Source organism: Neltuma alba, unplaced genomic scaffold (assembly GCF_004799145.2).
Source record: "Neltuma alba isolate B1F8T4 unplaced genomic scaffold, ASM479914v2 tig00013012_pilon, whole genome shotgun sequence".
Classification (NCBI taxonomy): Eukaryota; Viridiplantae; Streptophyta; class Magnoliopsida; order Fabales; family Fabaceae; genus Neltuma; species Neltuma alba.
The window spans coordinates 29984-43225 of NW_021637360.1; the positions used below are offsets into that span (position 1 = coordinate 29984).

General features: G+C 32.6%; 2 protein-coding genes across 2 annotated transcripts; both read left to right on the top strand.

The window, feature by feature from the left end:
- The first annotated feature begins 1619 nt into the window (after nt 1-1619).
- On the top strand, nt 1620-6071 carry LOC114733523 (2-methylene-furan-3-one reductase). The gene is made up of 3 exons (XM_028920997.1): nt 1620-1807; nt 2191-2677; nt 5615-6071. Exons 1-3 carry the CDS (start codon nt 1631-1633, stop codon nt 5884-5886), a joined length of 936 nt encoding a protein of 311 aa, XP_028776830.1. The 5' UTR covers nt 1620-1630; the 3' UTR covers nt 5887-6071.
- A 3002-nt stretch (nt 6072-9073) lies between these two features.
- Nucleotides 9074-9760, top strand: LOC114733518 (MDIS1-interacting receptor like kinase 2-like). Its single transcript, XM_028920991.1, has one exon. It carries the CDS (start codon nt 9074-9076, stop codon nt 9758-9760), a length of 687 nt encoding a protein of 228 aa, XP_028776824.1.
- Nucleotides 9761-13242: the final 3482 nt, after the last annotated feature.

The window sequence follows — 13242 nt, forward strand, 5'->3', positions numbered from 1 at the left end:
CCCGTTTTACCAGCCCTAGTCATGTGTATCCATTACTCTAATCATATTTTGCCACATATATTATTTTGCCCCATAAGCATTTCACTCCGGATCCCGATGGAAAAATGATTTACCCATCACGTTGTTGTAGCGGATCCAAGACCCTTTTTCCTTTTTCTCTTTGCGGTGCAAGAAATTAGCCAATTTTATTTAAAACATTATCGGATATTAACTTTGAACTTTTCGCCAGCAAGAATTTAAAGCTTAGTTCATTGTATCATGAGAAATTAAAGCCTTTTTGGTTGATCACTAGATCCAACCCTGTTAGTGGATTAAAGACCTTGCTATTACTAATATTTTATGATAAAGTTGTAACATTATTCAATTTTTCTTCATATTTATAATATATTTTTAAAGGTGTATTGAAGTTTATTATATGTATATATATAATTTTTTTACCACCATATGTATATTTATATAATTAAACCATACTTTGAACAAATTTAAATGGGATAAATATATAATGATACAAAGTTGTGTTGCAGAAGCAAGTATGTAAATATCAATAACCAATATTTCTCCTTTTCCCACATAAAAAACTAATATTGCTTGGAAGGGGGGGGGGAGGAAATGACTTGTACTTCTTAAGTTAGACTGTAATAAGTCATGAATTTCAATATTATTGATAGAAACAGAATCTCTTTAAGAGAATTATCACATGCAGAAGTTTCTACTCCATTCATGAGTCATTGCCTAGAAGGACTTTTGAAAAAAAAGAAAACACTAGAAAGAACTTGATTAAAAAATCTCCTTAAGGGAATTATCACATATATGCAGAAATTTCTAGTCCATTCATAAGTCATCGCCTAGAAGGACTTTGAAAAAAGAAAACACTAGAGAAATTATAAAGACCACAGATTAACTTTTCCAAAAAAATATAGTAAATGATACTCTATTAGTTCTTAACATAAGGGCTACTTAATTAATTTATATAGATAAAAAAATCAAATATATTAATCAATTATAACAACATGAACTTCCTAAAATATTTTTAGAATCAAAACAAGTTAGGTAAATTATTTTGAGATAAAATGCTAAATATGAGAGACAAAATAGATTGAAGTCTAGCATGGAGGCATATCCTAACCCTAGTAAGTCCTCAAGCCCTAACTCATCTAAATTTTTTATTACGAGGAAAAAGTAGATTAAAGTTTTATATTCATCACCGAATCCAATTCCTAAGCTAATTCTTGTATTAGTGTGTCCATAGTAAGTACTACCTCCCGTCCTCAATAAAAAAAAAGTATGTAACTAATTTGGCTCGTTATTTATAATAAATGAATATTTCTTTTTCTAAAATATATTTATTAATCATGTGTATTGAAACTACCCCTTGATTTAGACTCCTTAACATCTCCAATCACCTTATATAGGAATTATTTGGAGACAAAATTGATGACAGAGTGAATTGAGATATTGTAATTATGACCAAATTGAATATTCAACTAGCTCATATATTAAGAACCCGATGTAATACCATTCATAATAAATCATGGTGCTTTAGGGGCGGGGACCACAGTCTGGTTATATATATATATATATATATATATAGACTGATGAGGCTGGGCTCTAATTGAGAACCACAAGAAAAATGCAGAAAGCTTGGGTGTACGAAGAATATGGCTCCGTGGAAGAGCTTAAGCTCAGCAATAATATTCAGTGTCCTACTCCCAAACATAACCAATTGCTCGTTCAAGTTCGAGCTGCTTCTTTGAATCCGATTGATTGCAAGAGGCGTCAACGTCCCATCTTTCCTTCAGATTTTCCCGTGAGTAATTAAAATTCAAGTCCTTCACATATTTTTGAACTTCAACTTTGTTATTTCTTTTAATCTTTTATATGTGTGAGGTTTAAAGTACGTCCCTGAACTTGCCAGATCAGTTCAGTTTTGAATTGCCTGTTATGGTACTGTGCTTAAAAGTAGAAGAGCAATTTTAGTAATATTTACAAATCAGATCATTTTCAACTAAAAATACGCAAGAGATTCAATCACATGCATGCATATATATACACATATATACTAGCTTAAACTTCCTTTTTCCTCTCTTTTCACCTTCAATATATTAGAGATGAGAGAGAAGTGTGATTAAAGTCATTAGTGTATGTCCCTTTAGTAATTTTTGTTGTTGTTGTAATTACATGCAATTGCAGGTGATCCCAGGATGTGACATGGCAGGAGTGGTGATTGCAAAAGGTATTGCCGTTACAAAATTCAAGATTGGCGACGAAGTCTACGGTAACATCCAAGACTTCAACAATGGAAAAACATTGAAACAGCTTGGAACACTGGCACAGTTGATAGTGGTGGAAGAGAGTTTAGTTGCAAAGAAACCGAAGTGCCTTTCGTTCGAGGAGGCGGCGAGCTTGCCGTTGGCGGTTCAGACGGCGGTGGAGGGCTTCGAAACCGGAAAGTTTAAAGAAGGGCAGAACATGTTTGTGGTAGGTGGAGGAGGCGGTGTTGGAAGTTTGGTGATTCAATTGGCTAAGTATTTGTATGGAGCTTCTTGTGTTGTGGCCACAACAAGTGCTCCTAAAGTTGAGTCTGTGAAGAAGCTGGGTGCTGATAAGGTTGTCGATTATAGGAAAACAAACTATGAAGACATTCATGACAAGTTTGACTTTGTCTACGACACAGTTGGTAAGTTCTTTTATGACTTTATCTCCCTAGCTAGCTTCAATCATCATACCCTTATAATTTATTGGATTTAATTTCTCTTTTAAAACCACATGAGGTTCTAAAAACGGGAAAATCCAAAAAAAAAAAAATCTTTTGAATTTCAAAATTCTAAATTAATTTTATGCATTATAATTTAATAGCAATTGATAACACTTAGTGCCTGTTTGGAAACACTTTTTTAGAGCTTATAAGTAGCTTATAAGCTCTATAAGCTCTATAAGCTCAATTGAAAAAAGTAGGGTCTGTTTGGCAACACTTATTTGTAATCGGGCTTATGTCTGAAAAGCTACAATAAGCTATAAGCTAAAATTAACAGCTTATGGCTTATAGCTTATGGCTTATGGCTTTTGAAATATGAAGAGAGAAAAAGTTAAGAAATTTATTACTTCTTTTGATTCTTATTATAAGCCTCAAATAACTAATTTGTAGATAATAAAAAATCAATTAAAATTAGTTGAAAGTAATGAATAAGTTAGAAATATATTTTTTTTTAAATATGCTCCTAAAAATATACTTTTATTTTTTATGTTTCACTTTATATTTAAAATATTTTTTATGACTTCTTCATATTAAATTATTTTAATTTCATTGTATTATGTGAAATTATTTTTTTAATCATGTTTTATTATTTATTAAAACTCATACCCATTTTGGCAATTTTTCAGCCAAAATTACTTTTACTCAACTATAATCCAAACAAGCTTTTTCCAATCTCATTTTTGTAAACTAGCTTGTCTGAACTCCAATCCAAACACAATTCAGCTTATCCAATTTAACTTTTACCAACTTCACTTTTCCATAAGCTACTTTTTCTATAAGCTGCTTTTCCAATCGCTGATCCAAACGGACCCTTAGAAAGAAAACAACACATTTTTATAGTAATTCTTAGTTTGGGATTCTGAAATTGAAGAAGTATTATTTTGTTTTTTAAAAAAATTCCTTTGAAAACGGGGGAGAAAAAGCACAAAAATATATCCTCAAATTTGCAAATCTGAGCCCAATTCGAGATCCCAACATACCCTAATCACCGTGAAGTTTCTAGGGGTTAGTCTAGGATTAAATTTTTTAGCAAAATTATATATAAAAGCCTTAACTATCACTATCTTAAATTGTTTTCATTTGATAAGTTAAATTTGTTACTTATTAAATTGTCGTTATTATTGATATTTAACAACCTATTAATACTAGTTAATGCAGAAGTAAAATTAGTTGTTGCTATCTTAATTTATCATTTGATAAGCTAAACTAGTTACTTATTAAATTGTTGTCGTTTCATTTTTTTTCATATTTCAAATCAAGCGTTTAGTTATAAAACTTATTTTCAAACTAATTCTTAATTAAAAACTTTACAGTGACTAGGGTATAATTTGGGAGTCTCGATAGTATTTTCAGATTCATGGTGCTTTTATGTCGTTTTCCCTTGAGACAAAATTAACAATCATACCGATATATATGGTTCATATCAACTAAAAGAATTATTTGGAGAGTAAATTGTAAGAATTTTACGATTTTATTGAAATTGCATGGCTTTTCTTTTCATTTTTTAACATTCACACAAACTTTTCCCAAAAGAAAAACATTAATTTCTATTAACCTCCCTTTTGCATTTTTTTCCTTTTTCTATTTCCAAAACAGTTTTTAACAAGACAATAGGAAGCACTAATGAAGAAAAAGCAGTTTTAAAACAAGTTAAAAAGGTATTTTAACACCATTTCTTCAATTGGTGTAAAGAGAGTCTAACTAATTATTGAACCTATGCAGGAACAAACTATTCTACGCCGATTTTGCCAACCGGCATAAAAAAAGGTTAATCAAAACAAAAAATACCTTTCACTTTTGGCAGTAAAGAAAATCACACTATCCACCTCGATGTAGAAAATCCATATTGACCTGGAAAAGGGATTTTCTACACCGATTATTGTTAACTCTCATAAGCACTTAAAAAATTTTTTTTACATAAACTAAAACAAAACGTTTTTCAAATACTTACCTTGGATTTCGTAAAATTATTTTCAAAAAATAATTCAAACACCGCCTTAACTAATATAGAGCAATTGTTTAACCAAGGTAAAGAGTCACAATCTTGCTTCTTATCAATGAAATTATCACCAATTATGCTTTCTGCACCGGCTATATACTACAATAGGTGTAGAAAAATCGCCGTAAAAAAAATGTTTTACAGTAGTGAAGACATTGAGGATAAGTTTGATTTTGTTTATGACACAATTAGTCATACCATTATTATGATTATGATTATTATTATTATTATTAGTCTCAATTCCTTATATTTTCAAATGAACTACAACCTCAATTATTTTACCCTTAATGAATGATATAGGCAATATGGTTCATATAATTATTCTACCTTTATCTAATACTCCTATTAATGGATTATTATATATATATATATATATATATATATATATAAGTACGCGTGAATATTAGGCAGACAGCACACATGACCAAAGTAGTGGAGGAAAAAAATTTTGCGACGGAGCTTGCCTAGTCTGTGCGGTCCACATCAATTAAAAGATATTTTGCGGGTGAATTATAACAATTTTCTAAGATTTTAACAAGGATTTCATTTCTTAACTCTTTCTTGAAATATAACAACTTTTCAATATATACATTTTAAAAATAATTATCTACACTATAATAAATGAATGATAAAATAGTAGGTTTATCTTAAAAATTTAACGAGGTGACTTGTAAATAGAACTAAGAAAAACCATTTAAATAGGACAAAAAGTGTGTGTGTGTATATATAAAACACAATTTAAATATAGGAAAACACACAAAAATGTTAATATCAAGTTTGAGTTTCTGACCTCATTCAGACGTGATCAGGAACGTTGCTACTAAGATAAGTTGCTGTTAATGAATAATATAATATTTCAGGTGATAGTAAGAACTCGCATGTGGCAGCAAAAGATGAAGGGGTCATTGTGGATATAACATGGCCTCCCTCGCATCCAAGAGCAATTTATTCAAGCTTGACAGTTTCTGGGGAAGTCTTAGAGAAACTAAGGCCATGTTTGGAGAGTGGCAGGCTCAAAGCTGTGATTGATCCCACAGGTCCCTTTGCATTTAACGACGTCGTTGAAGCTTTTCGATATCTTGAAACCGGACGAGCTTGGGGAAAAGTCGTCATCTCTAACTTCCCTTCTTGACAATAATAAATTAATAATAACGGTTTTCTCTTATAAATTATATATTTATATTAATTAATTGCTATGATGGTTGTCATTGATTATTCCTCTATATATAAAAATGGGAAATGGCTTTCATTGTAACTTTAATAGCCAAATATACATTGTAATTTTTACCTAAGGTAATAATATATCCTTTTTAAACAGTGGGCTTTTGAGATTATTTTACCTCTTAATTGTCCCAAGGCTTGATGAAGAACAATTTTGGGGGAAATAAAGATTGAGTGAAATTGGATTAATGGAGTTCATTTGGGCTGGGCTAAATCCATATTCATAAATGAGAAAGCCTAGCAAAAGCATTGGGCATAGGGCCCATTTTATACCCAAAATAACAGAGAAGGCCTTGAATGCTGGCCCAAATGGAGATTGGGTTGTTATACACACACACTACATCCGTTCCTTAATATAAGAACTTGTTTGACTTTTATTTTAGTCTTAAATATAGGTCCCCAGTCCAATTTATCTCTAATATTTATCCTTTTTTTTCCCTAAAGTAGTTCTTGTTATAATGTTAGTTATTGCCAATACACTTGATTATCAAGGATATTTTAGAAAAAATAACACGCATTTATTACAAATAATTAACTTAATTAGTTTTCTTAATTTACTCAAATTAGTTCATTATTTTTTACATTAAGGACCGGAAGTAGTATATTTATATAGGGGAAAATTGCATGTGGAGAATTCATTCAAGGATGTACTGTTGAACACTAATCGGAACTAAGTATAATGAATGGGTTAGTTTCTCATAATGTAGTGAACTAAATTTTACCTAATCACTAAACCAATAGCTTCCTCTACCCTGAAACCTTTCTGTTGAGGAAGTAATGATTGCAAGGATAACACTTGCTTGCTTGAATGACAACTCAGGGGAAGCAAATCCTCTGTTCTTCTTCCTTCTTTGCTTATCAAAATCTCATAGGATTTATGTGTAAATTTATTCTGAAAATTTTAGCACAAAAGTGTTGGGTAGTTCCAAGTTTTTTTTGTGCAAATTTACACTGAAAGTTTAAAATTGTAACAATTTTTTTACTGATAAAAAATAAACATTGACCATTAAAAAAGTGACATCGACTATTAACATTTTTAACTGTAATGGGTAACAATGCAACGATTTTAAAATTTTCAGAAAAAAATTTGTACACAAAAAAAACTTCCAAATGCATATTGCTCCTTGGTGAAATCTTTTTAAACAAATTTATACCTCAACTCAAATCTCATATTCATCTCTGGACAAAAGAGGTTGAGATTTAATATTTTAACTATTCAAAACATGTGAGGCTTGAACATTATTCAGTGAGCAGTTTGTAAATACTAAATAATTTAATTTTTCTAAATTATATTTGGCAATGTTGCTGTTGACAACCCCTAAAATATGTATTTGATTTAATTTAATTTTATTGATATTATTAAAATATATAATTTAATTTAATTTTACGCTATTCAACACTGCATATATATATATATATCTGTTTTATTGCAAATACTAAATAATTTAATTTTCCAAATTTGTCACAAATAATAGGAGGGGAGAATTCCAATTAAATCCAGCCGAAATACCTAAATTCATATTTAGGCCTACACTTTTAGCAAATTTCTAATTAGGCCATGAGATCTAATTAGGGATTTTTGAATGTTGTTAAATCACCAAAATGCCCCTCTTCAATTAAAAAGAAAACTTGATTAATATATCTCTCCCAAGTAATTCCTCATCTCTTATGATTTTTTTTAGACCAAAAAACATATAAGTAATTTTACAATGTTTGAAATTTGTATATATAACTTATACTATTAAAAATATTTTAATAAAACATGTTAAATTACAAATATAAGTAAAATTATAAATATTTTTTATTTTCAGTTCTTGTAATTTACGTTAGTTTTATTTATTTAAACAATGTTGGATCGAACTGAAAACGTAAATGATTACGATTTAATATTAAATTTTTATTATAATTAAAATATTTTAAAATTTTAAAATAATATTTACAACCTGAAAAGAAAAAAATATTAAAAATATTAGTTAAAGATTACATATATTATAATTTGAAATGTTTTATGAAAATATTTTGAAGATTTTAGTTATATTACAAAATTTCAAACACTAAAAAATTATTTATATTTTTTTGTCTAAATATTAATAATAAGAGATGATGAACCACTTTAGAGGGATAAAATAATCAATTTTCATTTTTAACTAAAGAGGGGCATTCTAGTTACTTAATAATATTCAGCAATTTCTAATTAGGTCTTATATCTTAATAAAAAATTTATTAAAAGTATAGGCCTCAATTTAATTTTAAGTATTTCAGTAGGATTTAATTAGGATTTTCCCGTAGGTTCAACTCCGCATTAGCGCGACATTGCAAAGACAAGGAACTAAGCTATAGTACAGATAACGACTATTGTTCAACATAGTCTCCGTGGCTTTGAAAAGTAGAGCAATGCACTGTACTGTTGCTGTCCTTTGGGTTAATAAATGTCCTCACCTGCACACCCACTCCAATGTTTGTATAGATGAATACGTGAGAAGAGTTTTATCTACCGCATTTTCAAACGCTTCAAAGTTTGAAAAGTAAGCAATTCTCTCTTATTGTCCTTTTGGGGGGTAAATGAAAAAATCTGGAAAATATCACCTTCATGACTTTTCTTGCACTACGCAGTTATTGGAGCTGTAAAGATGCTTATCTTTATCATAAACAGACCCCAAATTCGCCATTCACACACTCAAATTCATTATCTTCTCTGTGATTTCATTTCATTTAAACGTTAAAATACTTATAGCCAAGTCATCATGGTGCTCAAGTTCAAAAAGGCTGATTCAGCTCTTTATCCACTTCTGGCCTTATGCCAGATTCTCTCTATAACATTCTTCTTCTGTACTTTGCTGTTCTCTAATTCATCGCTCGCTAGCAGTGAGGAAGCAAACGCTCTTTTAAATGGAAAGCCACCCTTGGGAATCACAGTCTAGCTACCTTGTCTTCTTGGAAGAATGGAACAGATCCTTGCAGGAACTGGAAAGGAATTACATGTGATGAATCAATGTCTGTCTCCATTATAAATCTTACCAGGTTGGGGATAAAAGGTACACTTAACAGTCTCAACTTCTCATCTTTTATTAAACTCCAAGCTTTAGATATCAGTCAGAATGAGTTTTCTGGGATTATTCCTCGCCAGATTGGACTTGTCTGCTTGTAGAATTCTTACGCTCAATATGAGTCATAATTTCTTGAGTGGTTCTATCCCTCGAGAAATAGGAGCCTTGACTAGTCTGAACATGCTTTCTCTTAGTGTGAATAATCTCACAGGAAAAATTCCCAGAGAGATCGGAATGCTGACTGATCTCACAGTGCTTGCCTTGCAAAGAAACACTTTCTTGGACGACAAAATCCCTTCTGCAATAGGAAATTTGACCAAACTGCAATATCTTTCTCTCTTTCGAAATAATCTGTGGGGTCTCATTCCTTCTGAGTTTGGGAATCTCCATTCTCTCATCAGTTTGCAACCGTCAAATAACAATTTGCACGGACTAATTCCATCTTCTTTAGGGAACTTGATCAAATTAGAAAATCTCAAGCTTGGAAATAACGCTCTTTCCGGAACTATTCCAGCTTCCATAGGAAATCTAACTCATCTCAAGATCCTTGATCTGAACAAGAACAAACTGGGTGGGCTCATTCCAATAGAGATGAATAATCTTACAAACTGGAAAAACTTAGAGCTTAGCGAGAATGATTTCACTGGCCATTTGCCACAACAGGTTTGCCTTGGTGGATTACTTGAACATTTCACTGCATGTGCGAATAATTCACTGGCCCAGTTCCAAAAACCTTGAAAAATTGCTCTAGCCTTATCAGACTCAGACTTGATAACAACCGATTGGTTGGAAATATCACAAGTGATTTTGGTGTGTACCCAAATTTGAAATACATTGATTTGAGTGGCAATAAATTTTATGGCCGCATTTCATCTACGTGGGGGAAAATGCTATAATCTCACATCACTTAGGATTTCCAACAACAATATCTCTGGAAGTATACCTCCAGAAGTTGGAGAGGCAACCAAACTTGGGGAATTTAATGTCTCATCAAATCAATTGACAGGAGAAATTCTAAAGGAAGTGGGAAAGATGACCTCATTGAGTAGACTTTCTTTAAGCAACAATCGATTTTCAGGCAAGATTCCAATAGAAATAGGGTCACTAAATCAACTTGAAGAATTGATGTTGTCAGATAATAATTTCACTGGCTCAATCCCCGAAGAGCTTGGAGGATTTTATAGGTTATGGCTCTTAGACTTGAGCAAAAATAAATTTACAGGAAGCATTCCCTTTGAGTTTGGTCATTTGCAGGCACTTCAAGAACTTGATCTTAGTGAGAATATGTTGTCGGGAACAATACCGCACTACTACAAAATGAAAAATACTTGACGGTTATTTTGGATCATATTTGATAGTTAAAAACCGTCAACTATACTGGCGTCATATATTTCAACAGTAAATATTTGACGGTTATTAACCGTCAAATATTTTAATCATACTTGATGGTTACTAAAGAAAAATCGCCAATTATTTTGAGATTATACTTGACGGTTCCAAAAACCGTCAAGTATTCTGTAATACTTGACAGTTCCAAAAGTGACCATCAAGTATTATGAAACATACTTGACGGTTATTTTTGAAAAACCATCAAGTATTATTTAATACTTGACGGTTTTAAAAGTAACCGTCAAGTATGTTAGAATACTTGACGGTTTTAACTAATAATCGTCAAGTATTATTGGTTTTTTTTTTAAAAATTCGTTCTCCTTTGCCAGCAGCCCCCTGCAATTTTGAAACCAATAACAAAGGCTCATTCAACAAAATCATGCAGGCCAGCATTCAAACCAATTCAGCCATATACATATATCTTAATGAATCGAAAATAATTTACATTATCATATATATACATGAACCAATGAAAACCAACTGTGATATATTAAAATTCTGGCAAGTACAAAAGGTGAACCAATTCCAAAATTAGCCAATTGCCAAAGTTGTGCAATGCCTAAAACTAACCAACAGCAAAAAATGAACCAAAACCAAAATTATATTGAAACCAAAGCTAGTTGTACGTACATACACTGTCTTAATGTACACTTCCCTATCTATGTTGTGCCCACTGACGGAATAAGGCCATCGCCAACTCTTCAACGATTTCTTCCATCTGAGCAGATGAATACACTGTGCAATATGTGTCGGCAAAGTACTGTATGCAACCACAAATTATGACTTAAGTTAGATAGAAATGTAAAGTTGCAGTAAGTACAATAATTCTTAAATATATAAATTGAATCTTAACAAATGCATATTACCTGCGTGGGAATTGTGTCAGCATTGTGCAGAATTATCTCCTTCATAAATTTCATCACGCAATATCCACAATGGGAGCTCTTGTTGGGCTGACGTGGGCACTATAAAGAATGGAAAAGGAAATAATATTAGTCAATCATATAAATAAACCATATTTAGTAGAATAGTAAATAATGGTAGTGAATACCTTCACTTTCTTCCACGGGAAGGAATCGTCAAATTGGCCGTTTTTTATCGGGGGGTAGGGTAAGGCCTGATTTGTGCGGTATAGCCACAAAGCCATGAGAAGACAATAAAATTGAATATTAATGATTGTCAAAAATTTGATTGAAGCAAGAAATTAAATTAAATTTAAATAATAGAGATAAATATTACTTGTTGAACAATGAAACCATAAATGGTCGATTAGTTGAATCCCCATGAAGAGAATCAAGATACCAAATCCTTGGCTTTGTGGGATTGACCACAATCAGCATCCAGTGTCCCCTAAGTATAAGAAAGACAATTAGAACTATTACAAATTATTTTGAAAATGAAAGAATTTAGGAAAGTTTACCCTTGACAATAAGGCGCCAAAAACAAAGTCTGAGCCCCCGGTGTTGCCCTAGAAATGAAGATATCCAATAAGTCTCTGGATAAGTCTTTCTTCATATTAGGTCCGTGGCCAGCAAAAGTGTGGGGGCTGATAATCTTGAACTTGTCATCAAGGCCACCAAGGGCTATGAAGTTCTTGAAAAGATATCTAAATCAACAAACGAAGATATCAATAGAATAAATGTTCAAGTACTTAAGTATTTAGTTAAGGTTTTAACAAATACCTGATATAAAAGTTACAGGCATTTGTGCTGGCCATTTCATGCGTTAGAATCTCTTTCAATACTTCATTTGTGACATAATCTGACGAGGGTCGACCGTATACCTCTGGCTCAAACTCTAGGGGAATCATGAAATCCTTGCCATGTTCTAATCTAGCCCCAATTGCATATTCCTTAAGACATATTCGGAATCTTGATGATACCACTTGAACGGGCTCAGATGGTTGCTTCTGTGGTGATGATAATGAGTGATCACCCAATAGGCTCTTCTTCCCCTTAGACTGACAAACAGACTGTTAGTAATTAAAATAGAGTTTATTTTAAATCAGCTGAATTTGTAGACCTATACATATGTACCTTTGAAGGGTGTCCTAATGTAAGAAGACGGCCAGGCCAAGCGACAAAGCTACCCACTGCTTGAGCTACTGTCTCTGCATCTGAGGTGGGTATCGGGAGGGCATAATTCGCATCAATAGCAGTGTTCAACTACACCCTCACATGATCAGCAAGGAGAGGAACATTATGAATTATACTCTCCCCCGGTAAATTGAACATGCGGCCCGTTGCAACAGTGTGATGTTTAGGGCTATCCGCCATACACTGAACGTCCGCTACACCCTGATTTGTTTAACATGAGAGACAAGTTAGCTAGATATATAAATTATTGAATGTAATTATATAAACACAAGTATTATACCTCAGGTAGCAAGGGGAATGTGCAGCTGTCTTTGCCACTTGGGCTGAGATTCGGAGCCGGCTGTGGTGCTTGATTCTTGATCAACTGCTCGATTAGGAGCGCTTGCGCTTTAACTTGCTCCTTTAACCAGCGTGTTTCTTCCTTCAGCTCCATGAACTCAGCAGAGGAAGGCGTGCACGATGAAGAGGGCTTTTGTCGGTACCCAAAGTAATCTCTCTTGGTGACTCCATAACCGACGCCCCTAAGAAGACCAGGATGGTCAGGAGTCCCCAATGCCCTCCTCAATATATCCTGGTCATCTGCAGAATATGCCCCCTGCGAAACTTCCTGGGACAAACTCTCCTGTGCAACAAACATTGATATAGTTATTCATACTTAAAGATATTTGACAATAACGTGAAGATTATTTAATTTAGAATAATACTCACCATCCTGTCCACGACCTCCTTAACGCG